The 27,619-nt window shown below is 35.6% G+C and overlaps 4 protein-coding genes across 9 annotated transcripts; 2 read left to right on the forward strand and 2 right to left on the reverse strand.

The window, feature by feature from the left end:
- LOC18610965 (splicing factor U2af large subunit B) lies at window positions 688-5,005 on the reverse strand. 4 transcript variants are annotated; one of them, XM_007046927.2, is made up of 13 exons: window positions 4,686-5,005; window positions 4,057-4,331; window positions 3,827-3,940; window positions 3,543-3,637; window positions 2,883-2,953; window positions 2,755-2,799; window positions 2,602-2,661; window positions 2,459-2,519; window positions 2,261-2,373; window positions 1,739-2,185; window positions 1,484-1,619; window positions 1,135-1,202; window positions 688-1,034 (listed from the first exon to the last, which is right to left on the reverse strand). In XM_007046927.2, exons 1-13 carry the CDS (start codon window positions 4,815-4,817, stop codon window positions 897-899), a joined length of 1,755 nt encoding a protein of 584 aa, XP_007046989.1. In that variant the 5' UTR covers window positions 4,818-5,005; the 3' UTR covers window positions 688-896. The 4 variants fall into 4 exon arrangements, with proteins under 4 accessions (XP_007046989.1, XP_007046990.1, XP_017980417.1 ...); XM_007046928.2 differs by having other exon boundaries at window positions 2,755-2,802; XM_018124928.1 differs by lacking the exons at window positions 3,543-3,637; window positions 3,827-3,940; window positions 4,057-4,331; window positions 4,686-5,005 and adding an exon at window positions 3,179-3,196 and having other exon boundaries at window positions 2,755-2,802.
- On the reverse strand, window positions 5,985-11,315 carry LOC18610966 (DNA-directed RNA polymerase III subunit RPC5). 3 transcript variants are annotated; one of them, XM_018114380.1, is made up of 13 exons: window positions 10,762-11,314; window positions 10,604-10,672; window positions 10,414-10,521; window positions 10,044-10,112; window positions 9,651-9,815; window positions 9,394-9,441; window positions 9,042-9,148; window positions 8,834-8,902; window positions 8,572-8,623; window positions 7,521-8,125; window positions 7,160-7,372; window positions 6,940-7,051; window positions 6,082-6,331 (listed from the first exon to the last, which is right to left on the reverse strand). In XM_018114380.1, the coding sequence occupies exons 1-13, from the start codon at window positions 11,179-11,181 to the stop codon at window positions 6,260-6,262; spliced, it is 2,109 nt and encodes a 702-aa protein (XP_017969869.1). In that variant the 5' UTR covers window positions 11,182-11,314; the 3' UTR covers window positions 6,082-6,259. The 3 variants fall into 3 exon arrangements, 2 of the variants coding, with proteins under 2 accessions (XP_017969867.1, XP_017969869.1); XR_001926265.1 differs by adding an exon at window positions 6,520-6,608 and having other exon boundaries at window positions 6,254-6,331; window positions 6,940-7,372; window positions 10,762-11,315; XM_018114378.1 differs by having other exon boundaries at window positions 5,985-6,331; window positions 6,940-7,372; window positions 10,762-11,315.
- LOC18610967 (protein indeterminate-domain 2) lies at window positions 18,397-22,107 on the forward strand. Its single transcript, XM_018129937.1, has 4 exons — window positions 18,397-19,202; window positions 19,314-19,710; window positions 19,803-20,116; window positions 20,580-22,107. Exons 1-4 carry the CDS (start codon window positions 19,079-19,081, stop codon window positions 21,359-21,361), a joined length of 1,617 nt encoding a protein of 538 aa, XP_017985426.1. The 5' UTR covers window positions 18,397-19,078; the 3' UTR covers window positions 21,362-22,107.
- On the forward strand, window positions 24,071-26,993 carry LOC18610968 (laccase-6). The gene is made up of 7 exons (XM_018116690.1): window positions 24,071-24,095; window positions 24,214-24,266; window positions 24,747-24,898; window positions 25,004-25,248; window positions 25,368-25,496; window positions 25,591-26,610; window positions 26,723-26,993. Exons 1-7 carry the CDS (start codon window positions 24,071-24,073, stop codon window positions 26,851-26,853), a joined length of 1,755 nt encoding a protein of 584 aa, XP_017972179.1. The 3' UTR covers window positions 26,854-26,993.

The raw sequence follows: 27,619 nt of genomic DNA on the forward strand, positions 1-27,619 counted from the left end.
TAAGATTGTATATTTGTTATTTAAAAAAATCTTTTTTGACGTTTAATAATTTAAATAATGTACGAAAACTATATTTTCACTATCATATGAAACTCTCTTTTTTTTTTCCTCCTTTTTGTCCATCTTTTAGATATCCCAAAAAATATTTTTTTCTCTTTTTTAAACAACTAACACTCTTATTCTCTATATTATAGTTTTTTTGGTATTAAAAACATGAATATTTATATTAATAAAAATTTCACAATTTGTAATATAAAATAATCAGAAACAAAAATTTTATTTTAATATCCTTTAAAATAAATAATAATAATAATAATAAAACGAAAAGAGTACCGTTTTCCTTCACAATCAGTAACAAACTAGTACGCCTCAGCTATTTAGATTAAATGGAAGTGGTAAATTGAACATTACATTTTTCCATTGTGGTTGGATGATTCTGGTATCAAAATGCTTAATCCATTATCCTATCAGCGAGTTTGAAAATCCAATAATGGAAATGCCGTACTAATAATAAAGTTGCTTGATTGTGAATTTCCCAGGGAGACAATTCGTCGGCAGAGCATTTCTAACTTTGGTATTAGCCCAAGCTTCAATCATTTTTCTTCCAAAATCTTAAAGATGGTTCCAACACTAGCTGTGCCAATCTCATACACCTCGCTATACGTGCAAAACCAACATAAGATTTTAAACACTACGTTACCACATCCGTCCAACTCTAAACTAGATTAATATATTAAGCCACATTCCGTTCGCTGTTCCGTTCAGTTTAACAGCTAAAATTTAGCAGAGAATTACACCACAGGCTGTCATCAACAAAATTCAAAAACCATCTTATATTTAAACCTAAACATGGAATCATCCCAACTATAACGCTAAATGCATTGCGCAGAACATTATTAGGCATCATACTCCTCCTGCACAAACTTGTTCTCTGGGTAGAACACGGCAATAACTTGATTGTCACCAAATTTCCGCCCGTTCATTGCAGCTTGGGCTTTTCTGGAACCTTCAACGTCCGAGTACTCAAGAAATACCTATAACATCAAAGAATTACAGTCAGTAACTGGGGAAAATGCATATGTGAATTTCTTATAATTAGCATATGTAACATGACCGAAAAAGGTGAGGACTGACCTTCCCAACACCTGCTGATGGTTCGCCATTTAGATTTGGGCGGGGGATGACAACATTCACCAATACACCTGCATATTAAGTGTGAAAATTTCGAATCCACAAAAAACTTTGTTCAAAGAATTAGTTTGAGAAAACAGTATCAAGAAAATATAGATCAAGGGTTATGGTGTCTTCAGTTGGTGTATGTTAAACATTCTTTATAGCAGAATGTGGAACTAGAAAGGGCTGTAAGACAGAAGAAATATGAACACAAGAAACAAAGGAAATTAATAAAATATTCAAGGGACTCTGCATGTTAAAAAGGAAGGCCAAAAACAAAAATGATGCACAAATAGTTTAAGAACTTTACCATGTTTCCCACCCTCTTGTCTCATGTCTTCAACAATGTCGTCATACTCCTCATCATCTCTAAGATCATCTTCACTGAGTGCTTGAGTCAAGCAGACAACCTTTGTGGGCAAACCTTGTGGTTGCAACATAAGCCTCTGGAAAAAGAAAAGGATTCAGCAAATTAGCCTATAAAAAAACACCCAATACTTAATCCACAGCCCATAATTGCAATAGAGTGACAATATAAGATAATAATACTAATACTTAATGTCACCTGCAGAGCAATCTGCTGCTGTGCATGCTGGAGTATACTCTCTTGCTCAGGTTTAGGCTGGGTAGTACCTTGGTTTGCTCGCCTAACAGTGAGAGTTTTATCACCCATTTTAATTCCATTTAGAGCAGCACAAGCAATGTCTGTAACTGACAGATCTTGATAAACGCAAAAGGCATAGCCTTTTGAGTTTCCCGTTTCTCTATCTTTTACCAGATCAAAACCTCGTAGAGGCCCAAAAGACTCTAACAACTCCCTGATCTGTGCTTCTGTGAAGTAATAGGGAAGTCCTCCCACAAAAATACGGTCCGGACCCTCAAGCCCACCAGCAGAACCTGGACTTAGACCCACAGCCGCTAGATTAAGATTGGGATTGGGTTGGCTCGGACCAAGGGTTGCAGCAAGCGAGGGGTTATAGTCACTGGGTCTCCTCACCTTCACAGGTGCTCCCTGGAAATTCAAAAAGTTAATACAGCTTGTATCTAAACAAATTTAGAATGAAGATCCAGAAGAAAATAAAAATACCTCAAAGATAATCCCATCTAAAGCCATTGCATTACTGGCTTCCTCAACGGATCTCATCTCTACAAAAGCAAACTTCTTTTCATGGTTTATGTAAACATTAACAACAGCATCCCCTGAATGTAACATAAAAGGGTGAGCAACTAGAGAAAGAAGGCAGGTAGTTCAGTCATTCAACAGACCAAAAAAATTTCTGTATACCTGGACCAGCAGTGTTTCCACCAATTGCAGCCATAACCTGACTGAAATAGGTTGCAACTGACTGTAATATAAAATTAAAGGTCAGTACCAGCACCAAACGCAAACATAAGGATAATTATACTAACAATAGTGTAAAGTAAAACCTGTTCATTGGCTGTAGGAGGAAGCCCTCCAACATAGACCCGACGAGCATGCCTAGTAGCCTGAAATCACAAGATAAATCATATAACTGTCTGTAATGTGAAAAAATATATTTTCAAGGCTGTAAACTACAAGGAATGCATAATCCTCCAAACCTGCTGAGTCATTGCCTGAATTGGCATAACAGGGAGAGCCCCAAACTGCTGCAGAAGACCAAAATTAAACAAAATTACAGGACAAAGAGCAAGCCCACAACTATCAGATACACGAGAGAAATACTTACCTGACCAGTTGCTAGAGGAAACATGTTTGGAAACACTCCAGGTAGGGCTGGATTAGTCCCAGGAATCTGGCCTACAAAGGAAATTCAGATTTCATATAAGGATATAATTGTAATTCAGGGTAGTGTTTCTATAGTTGTTGATTCAACAAATGGACATTTATGCCTAATTTCCCATAGCAAATCTAACCTCTTAGAGATTAAAAAAGAAAAAGAATATATCATACGCAAGTTCTGGAGGAAATATTTGCAAGACTACCCGAAAAGGCAATAGTGGCCAGTGGAAAGACGAACAATACCATTAAACTGGTGCATTGATCCCTCCTTGTACATAAAAGCTACAGAAGTCGGCTCACGCCATTGCCTTCTTACAACAAAGACAAAACCATAGAAACAAACAAACAAACACCAAACAAAAGACAAAACCAAAAACTCTCTCAGTTCCAGAATTATTTCACCAAGTAAAAATATTTTTAAAAAAAATTAAATCCCTACCAGATGACCGCAGCTTAAAAGTCTATATATACAAAATGGGAGAAAAAATACAGCTTACCCAAATCACACCAGTATTTTGATACGACCTTTCCATAGTAGATCAACCAAAAACATAAGTAGCAGTTAACAAAATATAACAATCTTAAATTTTTGTGAAGGCCTATGTACCTGTAATGGCAGAAGCACTAACAGCAGCACCAGCAGCACCAGCAGCTAACATTGCTGAAGCAGGAGGTGCCATGTCAAAACCACTAATCCTTTTGCTGCAAAGTGCAAACATATAAAGTTAGTATATCAGGGACAAGAATATAACTGACATAAACTGGGAAAAAACTTCACACTTTACTGCCAAGACTTAGACAATAAAATTAAGAGGAAAGCAGTATGCTAAAATTTACAAAATACCGCTTCAATTTCTAAAACAAGTGAAACTATGTTGTTTTATAACATACCTCTTTGAGGGTGAGCGAGAGCGGGACCTTGAATTTGATCTGTGTTCAGATCTACCCCTTGGACGAGACTGGAGCCTGTGCCTGTCCTCCCTGTCTCCATCAAAATCCCTTCGTCTGTAAACAACATTTAAAAAATATAACTCTTTCAACAATTAGCAATAAAAACAAAGAGCATCATACAAAAAGATGAATCAGAACTCAAGACAGCTTGAATTGATTAATTATGCTACCTGTCATAGTGTCGACTTCGATGATAGTCATCATCGTCCCAATCTCTTCCCCGCTCCCTCCGCTCACTCCGTTCCCTACTTCGATCCCTATGACGATCTCTGTTATGACGGTCACGATCCTTTTCTCGGTCCCTATCCCTATCCTTATTTTTCTCCTTGTCCTTGTCCCTTTCCCGGTCCCTGTGGCGATCACGATCCTGCTCCCTTTCCTTATCGCGGCTTTTCTCCTTTTCCCTACTTCTAGAAGACCCTTTCTCATAATCACCAGTTCCATGCTGCAAATAGTTTAGTCACATCAATAATAACAAACCTGAAATCCACAATTATATTGCTAAAAAATACCTGATTTAGGAAAAATATACCTAATTTATGAAACAGGCCAAATTCCATGAGCAAAACCTAATTCAAACTAAACTAACCCAAAGAGATTCACCGCTCAGGAATGAGCTCCAAATTTTGATACAACTAAAATTACAAAAAAAATATATATAGAAATTTAACCAATATAACATTCCTCCAAATTTCTTCTAAAAAAATTAGAGACAAAACAAGCAAAAACTGATATCTGGAAAAGTAAGGGAAAAAGGAACCCTAACTTCACGCGATCTCGTCATGGGAAACATACGTACCTGAGATTTGGAACCGCGTTGATCATCAAGGCCGCCGTGACTACCTTCGCGAGGCTGAGGAGAGGGAACGCCGCCGTAGCTGTTTTCTAGGTCCTCTCCGCTGCTTTGGTACCTGGCTTCGTAATCGGTCATCTTCTTTTTAGCGGTTTTGGTTGGGTTATTTTTTCAGTTCGACTATTTTCCTACCGTTTTTAGATTTTTCTTTTTTCGGAGGAGGGAATTTTGGGTTTCGGATACTTCTATTTAAGGAAGACGGGAGCGGCACTGCGGAATGGATTATTTTATTGTAAAATTACGATATATTTTTGTTCGGATTCCCTCTCGTTACTTTAACGTGAAGTACTTCACCTTTGGCAGCCAAAGCTTAGGCTATTCTAAATCATATAATTAATACCGTTGTAATCTCTAAGGTTTAATTATCTTTTTTTAATTTTTTTTAATTATTTACAAATTTAATTTCAGATTTTATTTTTGAGTATTTGACATGTATGTAATGCTGATACACTCACTTAATCATAAAATGTCACTTAATAAATGTATAAAAATAAAATTTTAAAATTTTTCAACATAATTTTTTTTAAAATTATGAATACTTATTTTTATTTGTTTATTAATAATCTAATCATATTTAATTTATTGATGTTATATAAAATTTAGAATAAAATACCTTGATTTCTTAAATTTGAATCGAAATTATATAAAAATTTATTAATTTTTAAAATAGACACTCCGCTCCAAAAAATTATTTTTCATTTGATACATAAATTTAACAATTAGTCAACTGTTAATATTTTCATCAATTTACTGATGTGACAAAAATAAAAAATAATTTTACTCTTAATTAATTTTTATAATTACAATTATATAATTTTATTTTTTTATTATTAAAAAAAAAAAACTCCTTATTGGGGAGCACCGGAGCTCCCTTAGGGAGACTGATCAGCACCGGTGCTCCCCTGGGGTGCCTAGGAGCATCGATGCTCCCCCGCTTTGGGGAGCAAAGGGTTAAAGCAAGCTCACAAGGGTAGCACCAATGCACCTCTCCTTTGAGGAGCATTGGTACTTCCCTCCTTTAAGGAGCACCGACCTTACTGAGCTTTTTTTTTTTTGTTTAAAAATATAATAATAATTTTTTTAATTAATTAAGAAAAACATTCTAGTTTTTTCATTATTTCTGTTAATAGTTTGTAATCTTTGGACGAAATATCTATTTTGAAAACTAATGAACCTATACATAGTTTCAATCAAAATTTAAAAAATCAGGATATTCTACCCTAAAATTTATACATTTATAATGCATCAAATATAAACTCTTTACTGCATTTGCAATTTCTGAAATGAAAATTTGATGTGATATGTGAATTTAACAAAAAATGAGGGTGCATATTCAAAACACTTAAAAGAACAATACGCTTGAGAGAGGTAGATGAATTTTCCACCATCATAAGATGCAATCACAAAATTTCTCGTATAAAATGCAAAACAAAAAATTTGTACATAATCTGGTCAACTAGCTCCTCTTTGCAACTATACCTGATCTCGTCAGCAATTCGATGAATGGTAGTATATACAAATTAGCTTGGCTTTCCATCACCACTTTTCAAGACCCACCAACTGCTTTTATACTCACAAAAATCGCTCATGACCTGCAAAATGAGATAACCTTTTAGAATATGACTGAGGAAATGATGGATCAGATGCCATTGGATAATATCCGATTACACCAATCAATGCAGATGCCAGATAATATTCCAAAGCCTAGTTTTGTTAATGCATGCCTACTTGTATATAATTATTAACCGGGTTCGGTTTAAGTTATAAATTACTGAGTTACCTTACAGAATGAAAAGAGAACCAACTAGTAAGATTTTGCCAGGGGGATATACGGTACACACATCAAGCAAAGTCCATGTTACGTAATGCCTGTCAAAAGATAAGCATATCTTGAAATCTTAATTGGCATAACAACCTTTTCTTGTATGGTTATCTTTATGGTGTTCCACATACTCTTAACACATTCATCTTAATGTTAAATTCTACTGGGATGACAGCATGATAATGTAATAGCACAATCACTCTACTATTCTACTTATACTTTCTTACATCATTATATACACCTCATGTGAGTAATGCCACAAACATATAATCTCTTCATGGTGAACCATGTCTAATCCTGAAGGCAATCTAGTGACTCTCACGGAAAAAATCAAAACCAATCTCAAAAAACAAGATATAAGCTAGTTCGATAGAATACCTTGTTATACTCATTATTAGAAATTTCCCTCTTTAGACTAAGAAGGGCAGCAGCTGAGACATCAGCCTTCTTAAGCTTCCCTTTGACACGAAGAAGATTAATCACAACTTCCCTGCATGGAAAGAACAATTCTGATGAAAAAGAGGGATTTTGTAAAAAGAACATAGAGACCATAAACATCTCTTCCCATTTAAATACTAATTGAACATATTTATGTAACCTCAATGGATCATATTCTGGATGCTCTGGGGATGACCTCAGAACAAAAAGACCACCATGAAGCTCTACTGCAACTTCACTTACGACTTCCTGGAGCTCATGTTCAGGTGCATCAGCACCATATGCTGCCTTAACTACCATTCTAGCATCTGCCTTGGGAAGGGTAGACTGGGAAAGAGCCAAATCCCTTAGACCTTTGCGAATCAGTTGCAAGCTGACAACAAACAGGCAGTGCCACAAAATTGTAAAGAAGCTTTCATCAGTAGAAATTAAACAAGCTTACATATTCAATATAGGATGGGATGAATGAAATAAACAATCAAGTTTGAAATGTCTACTGTTAAAGCCTCGAACAATCATACCTGCAAACTTTGTGAGTTTGAAAAACCTTTTTCAGGGCCTTTGGTATAGCTTCTCGAGTTTCATCGGACATTGTCCTCCCAGCTTGCACTGCAGGTGCAACCCTTCGCACACCTTTATCAGAATTCATTGCTTTTTCAGGCTTAATAACTGTGCCAGGCTTTGTTCTACTAGGGCCACCTTTTGCACCTCGACAAATATGATTAATTACATTATCTTCACCAGCTCTCCAAATCTGTTCCTGATTCTTCACAATATCTGGATAGAGTTTTTTGAATCCTTCATCAGCATTCTCTTTCAACTTCCAATCTTTGAAGGATGGCCTTTCTATGGCTAAAATTTTCAGGAAGCCTTTCACCTCTTCTTTGCGACTTGGGGAAAGGGCATGTACTTGTGCTAAGCTTATTATTGGATTCTTGCTAAATAAAAGAAGCACATAGTCTCTGGCTAAAGATTTATAGGGATCCTCCGGAAATAATAATGAACTCTTGGGAACCCAGAGTCCTTGCACTAATAGAGCATGCTTCTGAAGGACTTCAAATATATCTTCAATTGAGGCATCCGGAGCAAAGTGCTTAAGAGCACTGAATCGGTGAAATGGAGGTCCCTATTGAGAGAGGAAAAGGAATTGGAAATATTAAATGGGATAATACACAATAATGTATGGCGTTAGCAACCCAAGCAATAAAGTTTAATAGTTAAAGGCTCAGTGTTTCTTTTTTGAAACTAAGGTTAAAAAAGTAAAGGAAAAGAAGAAATACTGGTTAGGAAAAAGCAGAATTTTATTATTTTACTTAATTTAAAGCAAATACCATAAACCAATAAGATAATGATCCTATATTCAGACAATCAAAAGCACTAAAGATGCATGTAAGCAAAAGCCTAAGTTCAGTGGGCATGGATATGGCAAAAGTCTATGTTAGGTCCAGTTTTCAGTGCGAACTTTTAGGAGGTAGAACTGCATCTTATTATATTCTATTATATCTGGCAGCAGCCAAATCAGACAAACAAACACACACAAAAATTCAGGGTGGATTCTCTAGTTGAACAGACCTCAGACAGTAATTTCTTCAAACGTTCTTCCAGCGGAATTGAAAGCAACAACCTGGAAAAAAAATTCAATAGTCTTTAAATTATTAAACACAAGGAATAGGCAGATGATGCAGTTTCCATCACATAAGAAAACAATGAACATATCAAACACAGAACAACGGGGAAACATACATATAAAACAAAAGGCAAAAAACATACCAAATTCCTTTTCTTTCTTATATACCTATGGAAGCTAGAAACAGAAACTAGAAGGGTAGCATACCTTCTAGATGGACCTTGGGCTTTATTGTTGTTGCTTGCTCCAGGACACAAAGAGTCAACATAATCGTACCTAGAGATCATGAGAAACTATTAAAATCAATAGATAATAAGCTTATTGATGCTTCAATACAAAAACTTCAAACTTCGCTTAGAATTCTTAGCTTAAGGGGCCAACAAACAAACAAGTGATGAGTAGGTAAAGAACATACGGGCTCATGGTAAACTGAATTGGACAGCTTTCTTCTGCCATCATTCTCTGCAGATACTGAGCAGAGAAATCATTCTTGGAGCTATGATACTTGAGCGGAACCCAACACTGGAACAGAAAAGAAAAAGAGCGAAAAATAGGAGTAAATCCAAGTAATTTGTAACTTTCAGAATACAGAACAAACTCCAACAGTAACTCATGTGACTACAAAGTTGGTGGAAAATGCAGCAAGCAGTGACAATATCCTATAATTACAAGCCAGTGGATTGCTCATGTTTCAGTGTGACATTAACATATAATTAAAAAGAATAGTGTGACTAACATATACAAGTGAAAGAAAGTAAAAGTAATACCTCTTTATCATCTGCTTTTTGCTCAGTTGAGGACTGCATTCTCTTGTTCTGCATCAAGCGTAATACTTGGAACTCATGCATTATGAAATTAATAAGCAAAAAGCATTTATGGAAAAAACTGAAAAATCAGAATTTTCACCCAAAAATACTAATAAATATATGGAACAATGGATCCAAAAGCAAGGTACGTTTCAGACATATATTCTGAACCTTAACTTCAATATCTCACAAAATATATCTTGATAATCAGTAATCACCTGCTTGGTTGATGAACCAGCTGCTTTCCCATCATTAGGTTCTTCTACTTTAACAGTAACTTCTGCATCAGCTGCAGCTGCGTTCTTTCTTTTTGAGACACTGGGCTTGAGATGACACATCGATGGTCGGAGCTGAACAACTGCATGAATAGGATTCAGGTGCAACTGCAATATAAAAATGATCTTAGAACAACAATATTTGTCAAGGATTTCAAAAACTAGCCTCTTGATTCTTATAACAGGACTAAGTAATGCGTATGCAAGCAAAATCAAAGAAGACTAGCAGAAGATCAACATTATATCTGCTTTGGATTAATCATTGGGAGCTTACAAGTCAAATAGTATTTAAATAATTTCAAACAAGCTCATTGAAGAGACACTAGATATGCATACCTTATCGCCCATTAAAACTCCAACAGCATAGCCAGTTGTGCGAGGTGGCAGCCATGAAGAAGATAAAGTCTAAAAAGGAACCATAATACATAAAATCAGGCTAGGACGCAAAATGCCCAAAAAGATTATAAAAGAAAAAACACATTTACAAGCACTAGACAAGGTCACAAACGCATCAAAGCCACTCAACAACTGAATTTTGTTTCATTAGGTCGAAAACCAACTTAGTATGCAACTTATCAATAGATGGCCTTAGCAATATGTAGAACTTTAATCAATAAAAAGGCTCTAAACGCATTTCTAAAAAACTATAAATCTATCAATAAATAAATAAATTAAAGTTTGTTAAAATGCGAAATCTGAGCCAAACCTGCTTTGTCATCTTCAATCTGCTAGCACGTTCACTGTCATAATTGTTGGAATCAACATCGACCGCCAAGTCCATTTCCACTTCCCCACTCGCAGGTTTCACTCTTACCTACAAAATAAATTTACAGTTATATTGGTTCAAAAAAACAGTGCACAAACAAATTTTAAAAAGAAAAAAAAAAAAAGCAAACCTCCTCGCAACGTTCATCTAATTCGTATGGTCGCCAGCAAGGCCTTAAAGGATATTGCAGAACATATAGCTGCAATTTTATTCCAAAAAAGAGAAACAATTAAGCGAGGCTGAAATTTAAATCTTAAAAAGGAAAAAAATAAATAACAATTAAAGTACCTGAGTGTTGGCGTCGATTGAGGGAGTGAAGAATACATCGATTTCGCGAACAACCATATCTTCTTCTTCTCTGTTTCCTTCATTCATAATCACATCCTCTTTTGCTTCCTCTTCAATCTCCATCTTCACCGCGCCATTCGAGAACGATTGTTCGGTTTTCGTCTCAGCAATCACCGGCGGCTTTATATCCTCTTCTTCGTTTTCTTTCTTCCTTGAAATTGATTCCGGTGGTGGTGGTGGTGGTGGTGGTTCCGGTTTCGGTCCGGAGTTGAGGGGCTCTTGTTTGGATGACGGTTCGGGTTTCGGCTTGAAGTTTGGTTTTAGCCTGGGTGCGAATTTGGAGGATTTGGGCGCGAATTTGGTAGTTCGGGTATTAACTTGGCTAGGACCGTCGAGCTCACCTAGATCGTCCAGGTCCATTTCCGACGTTATATCGGAGTTGCTCCGGTGATTGGCGAGGGTATAGGTCTTTGGCGCCGATAATGCTATGACTGTGAGTTGTAAATCGCCGAGCGAGTGTCAAAATCAGTCTAGCGGCTTCAGGGTTTGGCTTTGAGTGTGGGCCTCAAATAGCATGAGCGATTGGTCACAGGCACTGTGCTGTCGTTTTGGAAATGTGCTAATAATTGCAAAATTATTCTATGAAATTAATATTTAAAATCGAAATTATGGTGTAAGTACTAACCACTTGCTAAAATTTCTAATGTTCCTTTGCTGTCTTTTTTTTTTTTTACTACTAAAATTTGGTCTAAATTTGGTATTAAATCAACAAAAGATACATAATCTAATTAATGTATCATGTATAGAAAAACTTAAACTTGCTTGCATGAATCATCAACATAATTTTGGTAGGATGGTAGTCAAACTATTTAGGTATAGTTTAGTGCGCAATGAAAAATTTTGTGGTCAGTAAGATAAATTTACCGTAATCAAGATATTTTATTGTAAAATTTATTTTATTTGATAGTGAAACCTATACTTATACAAAACAAATGATTAAACTTTAAATTGACCAAATACTTAAACTTTAGATATCAGGGAGATTGGGAAAGAGCTCATAAGAGATAGTTATAACATGAACATATGCAATTGTCATCCTATTCACTTCCACTATTGAATATTGAAAATGCTTACTCACAAATATAATAGTAAACATAGCATTGAGTTAATTATTTTATTCCGATGTTCCAAAAAAGATAATACTATTATTATTTATAAAAAAAAATCTTGAAGAATGAAATTTATAAAATGACAAATGATTTAAATTATTTGACAAAAAATTTCTTAATAAACACTTAAAATCTCGTGAACTAAAATTGTTAATTTTTCACCTTAACTTGTATTGATAAATCTAACAAAAGGCTGCATATATTTATAAGTATAGCAGTGATACCATTTTCTTGCAACATTAATTAGCATTCACCTCCATTGACTTAAAGTCTTAAAACAAAGATAGCAACATTAATTATAATTAGCATTCACAATCTCCCTGGGCCCTCTGTGGAAACTTGTTATCTGAGCTGAAGACAGCCGCAGCTAATTCGGGTTGGGCTATTTCGGCATCATCGCTTTCCGAGTATTCCAAAAAACTTGTTCGGTTTTGAGCCCAATAGGGCCCAATTTAGAATTATAAGAAAGGTCCACTTTAATCAGTTATATTGGGTATTGCAGCCCAACTTTGCAAGTTTGATCATAAAGGGCCAAGTTATTTTCACTTAAATAAAAAAAAAAAATCTATGAACCAAGTTGATTTATGTAATTAAATTATTTTTTATTATTATATTCAAACAAATTTTTATCTTTTTATTTGAATCCCAACAACTATGTTAATACCAATTGACATTTTCCCTGCACGTGACATGATATAATTACGTGACTCACATTACACTAATTGTTACGTGATCATGTCAGTTGTCATATAATTATGTCATATTCTACACAATTAAAAAGTTTTAGTTAACATTAGCTAACAGCTATGAATTTTTCATTATGATTAATGGTATGTAAGAGTATAAAAGTTAAGAATTTGTTCATATATTATAAAAAAAAAAAATAGTTACATAAATAGATAGAGTTAAAAAACTTTTTAAATACTCGAGCCATGCATATGCATACTTCGTCAAAAAAAAAAACTTTTATAAGAAATGATTTTTAGTTTTTTTTTATTTTTATTTTTCAAACTAATTAAACTTGACTCAAGTGGTTGGTAGCTAGGAGGAGCTATGGCAGTTTGTCTATAAATATTAGATTCAAGACTAGGAGTTCTTTTATTTTACTAAAAAAATAAATATAATAACTCATTAACTTTTTAACCTAATTTCAATTTGGATGGTGTCGCAGCAATATTACTAATTGTATAAAAGTTCGTTGAATTTGATATTAAACACAATTAAAAAAATAATATAATATTTTTAGGGTAATAAAAAAAGGTTTTTTTTGAAAGTCATAATAAAAAATAAATAAATAAAAGGGTTATTCTCCTATACACAATCAAAATATTTTTATCACTAGCTATACGTCCTCAGTGATGTAAACAAAAGAGACTTTTTCCAAATCTATATTTTTCCTTCCAAAATTAATAATATGGTTGAAGAAAAATTACAAATCTTGAATCCATAACACATTCTTTTATTATTGCTTTTATAAATATATAATTTCATTATGTTCTTGACCTCTTGAAATCTTGGCACGTGTATCGCATGGACACCCATGACATGTCACGCCTTTTATTTTATTTTTTTAAAAATCCTTTTCCAAGTTTTAAATATTTTCATTAACCTTTAGATACAATATAGTAACAACATGAATTTAAATTTAAGCTTAACCCATTGAACAAAGAGTAAAGTCTTTGAGTTCTTTGCTTTGTTAAGAGAACTATGTCTTCTAAGATGGACACTAAATCTCTCTTAAAAAAAAAAAGAAAAAGATGGACATTAAATCTAATAATAGGTGAAGAAATTCTTGCAAAAAATTCTTTATTATATTAAGTATAATTTCATTAAACTTTTAACACGGATATTTAATTTAAAATTAATTGATAATAAATAGAAAAATAGTTTTATATTTAAATATTTAAAATATTCCTAATTTAATTAATACAAGCATTTTTTTATCAGTACTGCAATACTCATAGAAACGATTCTTGTTCTGAAGTACGAAAATGTAATTAATAATTAATTACAATAGAAATCTTTATTATATTTAATATCTTGAAGTGGCAAGTCCTGACTTTCGAGTTGAATCGAGGAGAGTAATTAATCTTATTACTGATTGGCAGCTCGTGGGAAAACGTTTTGCAATTTGTGTTGAAGAAAACATCATTCCATTCAGTCAACCTATAAAGGCTTGAATCGATGTGGTTTTGTCATGATACTTTTGTCCCGGAATTTTCTTTTGGAGAAGCAAACACTGCTGCGGCTGTCATTATTGCCTTTCCTTCCTTCCGATGTTGTTATTTGCATGGGAGATGGGGGCTGCTGAATGAAAGTAGACACAAAAAAAGTTTATACAAAAGAATATAATTTACTTTAAATTAACGTCATTGTCCGCTCAAGGTTCTTCATTTTCCAGTTTTATTGTATATCAGTTGAATCCAGCAAATCCTGTTTGACTTTAAAGCACCAGGAGATGGAGAATTCAACATTCAAATGTGAAAATTTGCTCAGCTCTGCTTTGGAATGCCCTGCTGCATCAATGAATTCCACATTCGTAATAATAGCACTATTGACTCTTTTACTGAAAGCTTCATTGCATGTGTAACCATTCTCTTATCTGAAAGCACTTGGCTTTTAGGATGGTAAAAACAGGTATACCTAACAGCCCCTTGTGATTTCCATCTCCAGTCAAACAAGGTTTTGAGTATAGATTTTGAAGGGGGAAAAAAGGCAGATTTCTCAACCATTAATTATCTTTGTTGAGAAAGCATCGGATAATTTTACTTCTGAGAAGGTAATGGCACCCTTTTAATTGGATGATTGTTCTTCTGCTCTTTGTTGATTGATCCAATCATGGAAGATTTCGCTGGAACTCTTTCTTCACTGCAAGTGGCATGTAGCTGACTGCAGGAGAAGGGCTTGCTGCCTGTGCAAATGTCATTTTACTCATATCTAAAAAATGAATATTTCACAGCCGAGGAAGGGAATATGTTTGTTTCTGGCATTGATTTTGAGCTTTGAAAAATGGTTTAGTCCACATTTATGGACTGTCATGAGATTAGCTACCCTTTCTTTAAAAACATAAATTCAGTACTTATTTTGTCATAGCTGCAACATCATTGCAATGGGACATCATTGGAACCATGAACATATCCTGTCCTTGTCAATTAGCAAAAAGAAGAGAGTAGAAAAAGGGTAGGGGTGAATTGGGGAAATATTGAATAAAGGATGGAATCAGCTTTCCCTAGTGGACATCTTTGAAAATTGGGGAACTTGTTAGAAGAATAAGATATTCACTTCCGCTACTTGTCTCTTCTTATCTATATTTCCAAGAGAAGACTCAAATATATGTATGATTTAGAAGTCAATGGCCTGTAGTTTTCCATTAGGTAGCGTGACCTGGTAAACCACAAGGACTAAGAAAAATATGGCCTTTTCTTTAGTAGGGATCTGTTAAAGTGTAAATACTGCATTGCAGACCTCTGAACTTTTCTACTACCCATGCCAAGTCTCGATTCCCGGGTTAGTAACTGATGGGAAGTCAAAGAATTCAGATGGACATATGCAGTGTATTAGAATTAACCTTAATAAGCAAGAAAGGGAGAAAAACAACTTTTTAAATCCTGACTTAAATATGCCTGGAAAGACAAGTGTGGGAACATAAAGAAAAGAAAAGTCTAATAAGTTTCTTAATACTATTCTAAAAAAAGGAAGAAAGATAGTCAAGTTTCTTAATGGTCCATTTTTTGGTCGTATTAACAGTAACTTTGCAGAGAAAAATGCAGTCAATTTGGTAATCTGGTGCTGTTTCCAGCACCCTGATTAGTCCTGACTCATGAAGCAGGAAGCCTGGCATTGCTGCCGGGTTGCTCTTATCACTGTAGTTTTCCTAGAAGCGAGCTTTTGGGGGTATCTTTCTCCATTAATCAATGGAGAAACAGTTGCTTCTCGTCAGATACCAAAAGCACTTAATGCTTTTTACCTAAGCCACTTTGCCCTCATCAGGTTCTTTCAGGAAAATGGGGCCTGGATTTTGGCAGATTGGCCAGTAGAAAAAGACAATAAGAGAGATAATGGGTTAAAAAATAAATCTCTTTTCCTTTACAATCCTACATGTATTTGCACTAACAGGACACATTTCCTTGCCTGTTTAACTCAGATTAGAACCAAAACCCTAAAGGTTGGCCAAAGATGAGATTTGAAAAAGATTGTGCTCGAACTTCAAAGTCCAGAGGTGCTAGGGTGATTGGTTATCAGCAATGGTATTAGTACCTAGGCTATGCTGATTAACCTGAGATTCTGATGGCAAACGGTGATTTACCATTTAAAGCAAGGATGGATGGCCTTGGCCGTCTCTGAACTAAGAAAAATAATATATATTAACATCGGTGGAGGGCCCATTCTCCTGCCTAAAATAATGCCGAGTTTGAACTAGAGAAAAGAAAAGCACCCAAGTCAATGCAAGCTATGATGGAGTGCGTAGAAAAAAACATGCCGGCTTTTTGGTTGTATATCCCTTCAAAGCTCCTACTTGAAACCCCAAATCTGATCGTCGTTATCCTAAACTAAATCAAGAATCAAAATATAAAATCATGCTCAAAATCTTTTCCTTCGTGTGTGCTGGATCATGAACATTAACAAATACAAGTAAATGCGTGTACGCCAAGCGCTCCAAATGCAGCCATTATCATCAGCTCCTGGAAACAGCAAAATGGTTTTACATCCTTGTCACCACCCTTAAAAGAATTTCAATCCCATTCTTAAAATATGGGCATTTTAAAGAGTTTTAACTGTTTTTTTTTTTCTGACAAAAAAAGGAATGAAATCATCATGACTACAATATAACATTAGACAGTCGGGTATCTAAAAAACTTAAACTAATGAGGATGAATGTAAGCATATGTGTTCTTCCATAAGGTAAGAATCTTATGATCTCGAAGTGAAAATTGCAGCAAACTTTACTAATACTGGAGAGGCAGTCCTGGTTTTGAACAGGCAAGGTACAAGCAGTCGGCAGCTTTAAGATAAATCAAATGCCATAGGTTTTGTTTTTATGTGCATCCCTATTATTGATATCAATACAGACAGCTCTTTGCTAGCAATGCACAAACCCCAAACCAGTACCACCCACCCCTTTGGAGAAATTGAGAGAGAATTGGGATTTGGGGGGTTTGCTTCGGAGGCCTAAGAACAAGTTGATGTCAATGTCTTTTGTCAAAGAGTTTGCTTGGAAACAAAATCATTGAGCTCGTTGAGGTAAATCGATAGGCCATAAGTAACATTCACGTTATACATTCGATTTAATTAAATTTGAGGGGGGAACAGAAAAAAGATATATCCTTAGTTAATTCCATTTCAAGTTTGAAGGGTTTCTGATTTAAGGTACGAGGTACTACTACATAATTATTTCACTTACCGAACAAAGGGTACAAATATTAAATTTTGTAATTAAAATTTTTACCAAATCAAGTAACAAAAATGATCTCTCAACATTGACAAAAATATTTTGGCTTTGGTAGGTGATGCCTAATTCATTAATGCTTAACTATAATTCGTACATGCTTTAAATATCTAATTGCCCAACTCTTTTAGCTATCAAGGTCTCCTGTTAATGACTTGTAAAAATAATTAATTTTTCAAAATCCAATCATATATATTACGTAAAAAATTGTTGTTGTATATATATATATATATATTAAATCGTATTAATAAATATATACAAAAAGAATAAAAAGAGATTATTATTTGAAAGATACCACAAAGTTGCTGTACCCATTGGTGGAACAAATTTAGCATCATAATCAAAATTTATCATGCAAAGATGTGTAAATTTTCTTGGCCACAATCTTATTTGAAGCATAAAGCTTTTTTCTTTTTATCCCCTCTAGATTTGAGAATAATTCTTGAACAGCAAAAAAAATAGAAGGGGATAAATGAATCAATTCAAGACATATAATCTCTCTTTATCCATCTTAAAAAGAAAAAAAGAAGAAGAAAATCCACATGATTAGTATACATAAAAAGTCCTTTCCAGACAAGGTGCTCTATTATTATTTAAAAGCAAATATATATATATATATATATATATATATATATATATATATAAAGGCAACAATCAAACATGTTCAGTCCTAGTGTGCCCACACCACGTGTCTAAATATAACTGGGTATAAACAGTAAAAAGTTCCACTCAATGATAAAAGTAGTTTGACTTTACATGAATTTAAAGCAACACCATGGACAACGCCTCAGCTCTTGTGCGAAAGGAATGCAGACCAGTTCACTACACGACAAAACAGGAACCCTTCCCCGACAACTTGTCCGAAACCCACAAGTAAACGGTAAAATAAAATCCCAAAACTCATTTCAGTTCTTAAACAATGTAATAAGATTAGATTAACAGTATATCAATCTCACTTAACACAAATATTTAAACAATTTCTTTATATATATTTTACTGGGTTTTTATTTTATATATGTTCTTTTGTTTTTTCTTCTCTGTTCTGAAAAGTAAGCCAACAAGAGCAATTAGACCAAACAACTTTAGCAAGATCTCTCTCTTTCTCTTCCTTTCTCCAAAAACTTTCACATGAAGTCTCTATGTTTTTTTTTCTCTTTCTCTCTCTCTTGTCTCTGTGCTTTTTAAGCCGCCTTATATATCCATATCTGATTCTTGTCCTCTGTTTTATTGAGATATTTGGTGTAGTTTAGATTGTTATGTTCTTTGATTCAGCTTTGACCGTTGGATCTCTCAGCTGCAGGGGTTATTGATTGGATTTGCTTTCTGGGGTTTTTATTTTTTTGGGTTTTTGGATTGAACTTTAAACCTTTAGAGCTGAAAGAGGTGGTTTTCAGTGTTTGGGTTTAATGATTGAGCTCCGTTGGGTAATGTGAATTTTGGTCAGAGAGCTAGCAGAGAGCTGGTAGGTGGCCTAAAGAGAAAGAAAGAAAAGCAGATTGACTGGTAGATAAAAGGAGAGGAAGACCTAAAACCAAAGCCCTAGAAAGAAAAAAAGCAAAAAAAAAAAGAAAAGAAAAGAAAAGAAGAAATACCAGCTTTGTGTATGAAAAAGATAGTTTAGAATTGAGAGATAAATGCTCTAGATTTTCACCTTCTTTTATTGTCTAGTAGTTTGATTTCGAAGAAAACTCTGTTTTAAGCCATGCCGGTCGACTTAGATAATTCCTCTACCGCTTCCGGTGAAGCTAGCGTTTCTTCCTCCGGTAACCAAAACCCACCTCCCAAATCCACCACCAAGAAGAAACGTAACCTGCCTGGAATGCCAGGTACCATAAAATAACTATCCAATAATCAATAAACAGCCAGACTTTTGTCTTTTTTAATTTTTTTTTGTATCTTATTTTGTTATCCATCTCATTTTCTTTTTGTTGGTATAGATCCAGATGCTGAGGTGATTGCTTTATCTCCAAAGACTCTTCTAGCTACGAACCGATTCGTTTGTGAAATTTGCAATAAAGGGTTTCAAAGGGACCAAAATCTTCAGCTTCATAGACGAGGTCATAATTTGCCATGGAAGCTGAGGCAGAGATCGAGTAAGGAAGTGAAGAAGAGAGTTTATGTTTGTCCTGAGCCCTCCTGTGTCCATCACGATCCATCGAGAGCGTTAGGCGATCTTACGGGAATTAAGAAACATTTCTGTAGAAAACATGGAGAAAAAAAGTGGAAATGCGATAAATGTTCTAAAAAATATGCCGTTCAATCTGATTGGAAAGCTCACTCTAAGATTTGTGGTACTCGGGAGTACAAATGTGATTGTGGAACTCTATTTTCCAGGTATTGAAAACGATTTAAAGATTCGATTTTTATTGGGAAAAATTGGATATTTTTGTGGGATTGATTGTCAATTTTATTCTTTTCTTTTTCAGGAGGGATAGTTTTATCACCCACAGGGCTTTTTGTGATGCGTTGGCGGAGGAGAGTGCTCGAGCTCAAACTCATCCTCAGCCTCAGAATCAGAATCAGGCGGTGGCGAATCCCAGTTCGGAATCGGACCCGAAAGTTCAGGCTGTGGATTCATCAGCGCCACCTGCGCCTGCACCAACACCGGCACCGGCACCAGCATCAGCACCAGTGCAAGTTTCAGCTTCAGCTCCAGCTCCAGCTCCGACTCCAGCTGCACCAACTCTGCCTCAGTCAACTAGTGTGATATCCTCTTCAGTTTTGCCAATTCGAAGTTCTGGTAAGTATTATATATTACCGAATTTGGAAATTATCAATTTTGTCGGTTCTTATTTTGTTTAAATTAAACAAAGACAATTTTTTTTTGTTGTTATTATGTTTTTGGATGAACTTGGAGTGTAGTCGTTTTTTGTCTGTTACTGGTCTTTGTTGTCTTCTGGAGGTTTTAGTAACTGGGCTTTTGAGACTGGGATTTGGGAGGGGAAGGGAAGGAGTTAAAATAAACTCATTTTCTAAACTGTGAGGTTCAATTTGGGCAATCTTGATGAAAGACCAAAGTGATTCAAAAGCTAAAAGAAAAGAGAAGTGGATTTAGAGAAAGGAAACCATTATTGATTCTGCTTTTTGCTTTAAAAGTTCTTTCATAAAGATAGTCTTTTAACTTTCCATGCCTCTATGTTTCAGACTTTTTAAGTCAGGTCCCCTAATGTTCTATTTCCCTTCTCTCTTGGTTCTTGTTGTAGAGTTGCCAGAAAATCCCACTCCTATTGTGGAAGAAGCTCCGGTTCCTGCACCAGCTCCAGCTGGACTAAATGGAAGTTGTAGCACTAGCACCAGCTCAGGTAGCAATGGTGGCAGCAGAAGCAGTGTATTTGCTAGCTTATTTGCATCCTCAACTGCATCTACGAGCTTACAACCTCCACAACCTCCGGCTTTCACTGACTTAATTCGAGCTATGGGTCGACCAGATCGTCCAGCTGACCTTGCTCCATCTACATCCACTGAACCAATTTCTTTATGCCTCTCAACCAACCATGGCTCATCAATATTCGGGACTGCAGGGCAAGAGCGCAGGCAGTATGCACCACCGCCACAACCTGCTATGTCTGCCACAGCACTACTGCAGAAAGCTGCTCAGATGGGAGCAGCAGCAACCAATGCATCCTTGCTTCGTGGCTTTGGTATAGTCTCATCATCTTCATCATCTGAACAGCAAGATAGTTTGCAATGGGGTCAGAGACAAGTTGAGCCTGAGAATGCCTCTGTTCCAGCAGGGCTCGGACTTGGGCTTCCTTGTGATGGAAGTTCAGGATTAAAGGAATTGATGATGGGAACTCCTGTATTTGGTCCTAAGCAAACTACTCTTGATTTCCTTGGATTGGGGATGGCTGCTGGTGGCAGCCCCAATGGTGGCCTGTCAGCTCTAATTACCTCCATTGGAGGTGGACTTGATGTTGCTGCAGCCGCAGCAGCGTCTTTTGGAGGTGGGGATTTTACTGGCAAGGACATTGGACGGAGCTCATGACCTGGGAGAAACAAGAATTTTTCTTCTCCGTTTGACTTTGGTGAAAATACAAATTGTACAGGGCCATGGTATTGAACTATTTCGAGGTTGCAGAAGATAACGATTGTAAGATATAATTTTCCATAAAGAGTTGCCATTGTGGAGGTTAGCATCAAGCCATCAAGAGGCAGTTGGGGTCTTTTTTATTGTTCTGCTGCCTTCTATGTGACAATGGCGAAAATGACTTTGCTGTGCCAGTATGGCCTTTGTAGTAAAAGGTAAATTCAAGAATCAGATGTGTTAGGATGCTGGATGTGTAAGTTTGCTGTAGCTGGAAAAAAAAAAAAAAGGAACACCAACATCCCTGCAATGATATTTGGTAAGTGGAGGCATTCCGACATTCTTTGTGTCAGGTTTATCAAAGCTTGGAAGAAACATCAACAAAAACAGCAACGGGATGTATTTTGGCTATTTAGACTTGTAGCTCCAGGCATAGACGGATATGTAGTGGGAAATTAGCAGTAAAGTGAAATACCAACGTGGACTGGCAAATTGCTGAAAATGGAAGGATTTTGGTTGATCTGATCAGTGGACTGGAATTAAGGTTCCACTTTGTTTGAACCAAGTCAACCGTAAACCACTCTGTTATTATATTTGCAATTAATTTAAATTTGTTGTTATGTTTATTTTGCTGTATTCCATTCTCTTTGGAGGATCAGGTCTCTTTATGGTGGAACCCTGATAAAAAGAACAGAAACTTAAGCTTTCTTTCCAAGCTTACAAAATTTGTACCTGGACACTTTCAGGAAAGCTCTGTAAAAACCATCTCGCAATCCCATCAAAGGAAAAAAGTTGAAGACTTAGATACTGGAATGTATCTCTCAAATCCTGCCTGGTTTCTTCGTTGAAGAGCGAAAGTCCTTTTTTGTTCCTTTGAGATAAGGTAGGAGTAAATGTAGTCAGAGAGAGAGGTTGGCAGAATTGAATTGCTTTGTCACTGGACCACAAAGAGGAGAACAGTAAGTGCGGCAATGTAATGTAGAGTAATTTTCATATGTGCACGATAGGGAGATAGGAAATCAAATGCAGATATTATTGGGGCCCCCCTTTCTTTTTCTCTCTCTGATCTTCTAAAGACATAAACCCCATGAAAACGTCATCTCACTGATCCTTCGTAGCAAGGTTTTAAATGCAAAGTTGTTGGTTGACGAGCGGGAGCGGGGGCGTGGCCCCTTGATCCCAACGCCCAAAGTCCAATCTGATCTTGTCTTTGGTCCTTGTCGTTTTCCAGTTTCAGGGAAAAACCTGCCCTCTTACGTGCTCTTACTCTGTATTTAGCCGCCATCCGTACGTCCTTAGCTGTCTTTCTCTTCTTCTCCACGTCTGTTTCCGTTGTACTGTTTCACTGCAATTTGATGAATTTTTTAATAATTTAATCTCGGTAGTAGTTAAGTTAAACAAAGCATAACACACGCCACATTTAAGAATTTGTCAAGTTGTGGTGCTCTTTCTTTTTATCTATTTGTTCTTCTGCAGTCTTATTACAAGTTTTCAGTCGGGTCATAGTATTGATTTCACATGCTTTTTACTTTGATTAAGTTGAAATTAAAATAAAAGAAGGAAAAAAAAGGAAGCAAAATTGTGATTCCCTTTGTTTTTTTGAATGGAATTTACTAATTTCTGACTTTGTTTTATGTTAAGAAGAAAAATCGTGTTATGCATGATTGTTAGAAGTAATTAGGCTTAGGCCCTTGATTGTGTAAAGCCAATAAAAACCCTTTTTCTAGAGTTTTAAATCTAGCATTATTGAAGAGTTTTTTTGGGGAAGTAAACAGAGAAAAATAGAGATTTCAACTTTAAACTTCAAATTATCCGGTTGAGAGTAACATTCGTTAGATTAAATTTGAGTTGTTTTAGTTTGAATTTTTTTTAAAAAAATTATTTATATGGATGAATATAAAGACGATAAAGTTATTTAAATAATTCAAGATTTTAAAAACATACATGAATATATTTATTGCATGCATTATATGATACGATAAATTTATATAAACACGATTAATATATTTAAGTAGACATCATAAATCGGATAAATAAATCGTATTTTATTAATTTACATGATTTTTTTAAAGTTATTTAGAGAGATTCCATTAAAACCAAGGGAATGAATATTTCTCCATATCTGATACAGGCCATGGTTACAGAAGAAATCCATAGATATTGGAAGTTATTAATTTACATGATAATATAATTAATTAAAACAAATTAAATATGTTATATTCGATTTAAACGTGGTTTGTATCTTAAGTGCGTTGATACGTTTAAAATAAAAAATACGATAATCTTAAAATCAAATTCATTAATTTCTTATGATTCTCATGTCTTGTTAATTAATCGTGTTTAAAATTTTTAATTATAATGTAACTTAATAGTAGTTATATATTGGGACCAGAAAAAATAGTATATAACTATTGCAAGTCCATAATTATACTCTTTCAGCTTTCTAAATCAAGTGCCAGGTGGCAGGGCAGTGAAAGTCTCAAACAATCCAAATACTAGGAAACAAACTGATGATACTTAGAAACACATACGACCATAGCTTTTTACATGCTCAATACAACGACGGTCTACCAAACCACAGAATCATTTATAAGTGTTATGCCTGGATGACCAAAACTTGTCTCCTACGATCAAGAATGTTAGCAGTAGGTTCTTTCTCAACTGCTAAACATGGATTTTAGTGACCAAAATGTCTGTATAAATTGGTCCTCAAGCTTTTTTGTGTGTGTGGATGGACATGCCCAAAAATAAGACGCAAAAAAGTTGCTGCAGGTTTTTCTTGTTTCTTCTTTTCTTCTTATTCATTAATGGAGCTGTTCTTGAAGCATGGCCTAAAGGGAGTGTTACAAGATGTTATGAACTAAAGGTGATTCTTGATGCAATCCCGTGTTAATAGCATTTAATAGGGAAAAAAAAAAGCTAGGTAGTCGTGGAAAATGTAGGACTGATGCTTCCTCCCTTTGCAGTTGCTAGACAGCATTAATATCTAGCTGTCGATTTATTGATTAAGCAGGGCCCCCGGTCTCAGTATCAACTTTTCATTCTGTTTTTCAAACTAAAAATTCTCTGTAACTATTTTGAAAGTAAAAAGTTGTGGCTGAGACTATAGTTTTTTGGGTTATGCTATTCCTTACACTAATATGGAAGTCGATGCGCCTGGCAATGTCACTACCCAGAATAACTTAAATATGCTAGTCATGTGAAAATTATCTATCAGATGCCAGAGGTAATGGCAGTTTATCTAGAAAATATTTCTGTTAAGTGTCACTCATGATGTCCAATTTCAGCATCTTGTGAGTTGTGAATTGTCCTAGAGATTGGAATGAATATCTCAGTGAATGAACAGGTTCAAACAGCTTCTATTGCAAAACTGTGCAAGACATCAACTGTTGTCAATGTAAATGGGATGTATCCTGGACCTAACATTTCTGCTCGAGAAGATGATAGGGTGGTTGTCAAGGTCACCAATCGTACTCCATATAATATTTCAATTCACTGGTAAGTAATTCAGTCAGTAAATTTGGTTCTGTTTTTTTCCCTCTAGTACAGCACATTGCTACTATGTATAGCAGTAACATATATTGATTTGGCTTCTGATGAAAGGCATGGAGTTCGCCAAAGGCTAACTTGCTGGTCTGATGGCCCTGCCTACATAACACAGTGTCCAATCCAGTCAGGCCAGAGTTTCAAATACAGGTTTACCTTGCTCAACCAGCCAGGCACACTCTTCTGGCACGCTCACATATCGTGGCCAAGAGCAACAGTTCATGGTCCCCTCATTATCTACCCCAAGCAAGGTGTTAGCTATCCGTTTGAGCCTCCCTTTGAAGAGCATGTGATTGTTCTAGGTATTTAATTTCTAGTACTTCTTTGCCCATTTCTAATCCACCAAGCTACTCCTTAGGCTGCTGGGATTTTTACAAATATGTTTCAGAAATTTGCAATGCTTTTGTCGGCGTTTTGATAGGAGAGTATTGGCTTCGAGACATCCAGGACTTGGAAAGACATGTGAAAGAATCAGGAGGAGGTCCCCCAAGCTCAGATGCCTACATTTTGAATGGTCGTCCTGGTCCGCTCCATAACTGCTCCAGAGACGGTATCATCTTTAATTCACTGAACCAACAATGTTATGTCTTTCTTTGCTGTTAAATGTTGATATGAAGTGGTTCCTTTCATTTAATTTTATGCAGACGTGTACACTGTTAGTGTTACAAAGGGGAAGAAGTATCTTCTCAGAATCATCAATGCAGCTCTTAACATGGAACACTTTTTTGGGGTGGCTAACCATACTATGACTGTTGTAGAAACGGATGGAGAGTACACAAAACCCTTCAACACCTCGTTTCTGATGCTGACTCCGGGTCAGACTTACAATGTTCTAATTGAAGCAGACCAGCCCATTGGAAAATACTACATGGCCATGGCCCCTTACATGCCAGCAAAAAACGTCCCCTTCTTGAACAAAACATCTTATGCAATCCTCAATTATGTTACACACACCAAGTCAATTGCATCACCACCCACAGTGGAAGTAGACAAATTAGCTCGAAAGTCATGTTCAAGAAGGTCGATGATACTTTATGAACCCATCCTACCTAATGCAAATGACACTGAATCTGTTCAAGCATTCGCAGACCAGGTCAAAAGTCTATACCCGAACCAACATTGGTCTCCGATTGACGTTCCTTTGAAAATTGACAAAAGCTTGTTTTTTGCAATCGGGCTTAACGTGTTCAGCTGCAACTCATCTGATGCTGATAGATGCCAGGGGCCTAATGGAGGAATTTTCGCAGCTTCTGTTAACAACATAACCTTTAGAAGACCAAGGGTTTCACTTTTGAATGCTTACTATAACAACTTAGAAGGATATTACAGCACAGATTTCCCCGACAAGCCTGAAAAGATGTATGATTTTGCGAACGAGGCTCCCAATAACATTGGCGTAGATACACAGCCAGCTATTGGGACTCGAGTTAGCGTTCTAGAGTATGGTTGGGCTGTCCAAGTCATATTTCAAGACACTGGCACGGTGGGAACCGAGAACCATCCTATTCACCTTCATGGCTTTAGCTTCTACCTGTTAGGCACAGGGCTTGGCAATTTTAACTCCAGCACTGCAGTTCTTAACTTCTACGATCCTCCCTATAGAAACACTGTTGGAGTGCCAGTAGGTGGATGGGCTGTTATTCGATTCAGAGCTGACAATCCAGGTGAATTTGCTAGCTAAACCTTCAAAATTTCATGCAATATTTTGGTTATTCCGTTGTATAATCATCTTGATTATCTAAACTGAAATGGGCTCTCTTTCCTTTTTTCTTTCAGGAGTTTGGTTCATGCATTGCCATCAAGATGTGCACACAACATGGGGACTCTCTATGGCTTTTCTAGTGAAGAATGGGAAAGGCAAAATGCAAACTTTGCCGCCACCACCTCCTGACCTTCTACCCTGTTAATAAACTTCTAGTCTGTAAAAATCCAATATCTGTCTCTAGTTGTATGTATCTAGTATTTTGAATATCCGCCAAGTTATGTGAATGTGTATTTGATTAGTTGGCAGCAGTGACAAGTCATGTAATTATAAGGATTGTTTGCAATAATTATCCAATCAATAAGATGTTTATCTCTTATGTCCGTTGCCCTTAATAGAATGTTAGAAACATCTAAAGGTTCAAACTATACAGGCATTTGCAAATTTGTTACATCTGTCAGACACAAAATCTCTGTTGAGAGACTCGTGTCTTCCCCTACTTTATCTGTTTTGTCATGGTATTGGAGAGGCCCAGTTCAGGTTAACTAGGGCAAAAGCGGCCAAAGAGGGTTTCAAATTTCAACGCCTCTCAGTGAAAATTGCATCTTGTCATAATGGCCTGATCCATTGAGTCAACTCATTTTTCATTAAATATGAAGTGGATTTGATCATGAAAATTTAAATTTTTATTTAAATCGAGTTTAGATGGATCAACCCACCAAATTAATGGATTGGGGTGAGCTAGGGCGGGTCAACTTTATGGGTAAAAAAATTAATAATTTTATATATTTAATTATATAAAAGTAATAATTTAATTATCAATAATATTACTTATTTTATATATTTTAATATGTTTAATCTTCACTTATCAAATTAATAATTTTAATTTATGAATTAAATTATAAAATAATTTTATTAATAGAAAATTTATTAATTAAAATTATAAAAATAATTTTTTTTTAAAAATAAGT

The sequence above is a fragment of the Theobroma cacao genome, chromosome 1 (genome assembly GCF_000208745.1).
Source record: "Theobroma cacao cultivar B97-61/B2 chromosome 1, Criollo_cocoa_genome_V2, whole genome shotgun sequence".
Taxonomy (NCBI): Eukaryota; Viridiplantae; Streptophyta; class Magnoliopsida; order Malvales; family Malvaceae; genus Theobroma; species Theobroma cacao.

What these genes read in the sequence shown, in the direction of transcription:
- LOC18610965 (XM_007046928.2), bottom strand. Translation starts at nt 4,817, where the DNA reads ATGACCGATTACGAAGCCAGGTACCAAAGCAGCGGAGAGGACCTAGAA. An exon ending in CTCCTACAGCCAATGAACAG is followed by an intron (nt 2,520 to 2,601) that starts GTTTTACTTTAC and finishes TTTATATTACAG; the next exon opens with TCAGTTGCAACCTATTTCAG. An exon ending in TGGAAACACTGCTGGTCCAG is followed by an intron (nt 2,374 to 2,458) that starts GTATACAGAAAT and finishes TGTTACATTCAG; the next exon opens with GGGATGCTGTTGTTAATGTT.
- LOC18610966 (XM_018114378.1), bottom strand. Translation starts at nt 11,181, where the DNA reads ATGGACCTGGACGATCTAGGTGAGCTCGACGGTCCTAGCCAAGTTAAT. An exon ending in CAATCGACGCCAACACTCAG is followed by an intron (nt 10,673 to 10,761) that starts GTACTTTAATTG and finishes ATAAAATTGCAG; the next exon opens with CTATATGTTCTGCAATATCC. An exon ending in ATTCAGTTTACCATGAGCCC is followed by an intron (nt 8,903 to 9,041) that starts GTATGTTCTTTA and finishes CATGATCTCTAG; the next exon opens with GTACGATTATGTTGACTCTT.
- LOC18610967 (XM_018129937.1), top strand. Translation starts at nt 19,079, where the DNA reads ATGCCGGTCGACTTAGATAATTCCTCTACCGCTTCCGGTGAAGCTAGC. An exon ending in TAACCTGCCTGGAATGCCAG is followed by an intron (nt 19,203 to 19,313) that starts GTACCATAAAAT and finishes TTGTTGGTATAG; the next exon opens with ATCCAGATGCTGAGGTGATT. An exon ending in TTTGCCAATTCGAAGTTCTG is followed by an intron (nt 20,117 to 20,579) that starts GTAAGTATTATA and finishes TTCTTGTTGTAG; the next exon opens with AGTTGCCAGAAAATCCCACT.
- LOC18610968 (XM_018116690.1), top strand. Translation starts at nt 24,071, where the DNA reads ATGGATTTTAGTGACCAAAATGTCT. An exon ending in TATAATATTTCAATTCACTG is followed by an intron (nt 24,899 to 25,003) that starts GTAAGTAATTCA and finishes TTCTGATGAAAG; the next exon opens with GCATGGAGTTCGCCAAAGGC. An exon ending in CCATAACTGCTCCAGAGACG is followed by an intron (nt 25,497 to 25,590) that starts GTATCATCTTTA and finishes AATTTTATGCAG; the next exon opens with ACGTGTACACTGTTAGTGTT.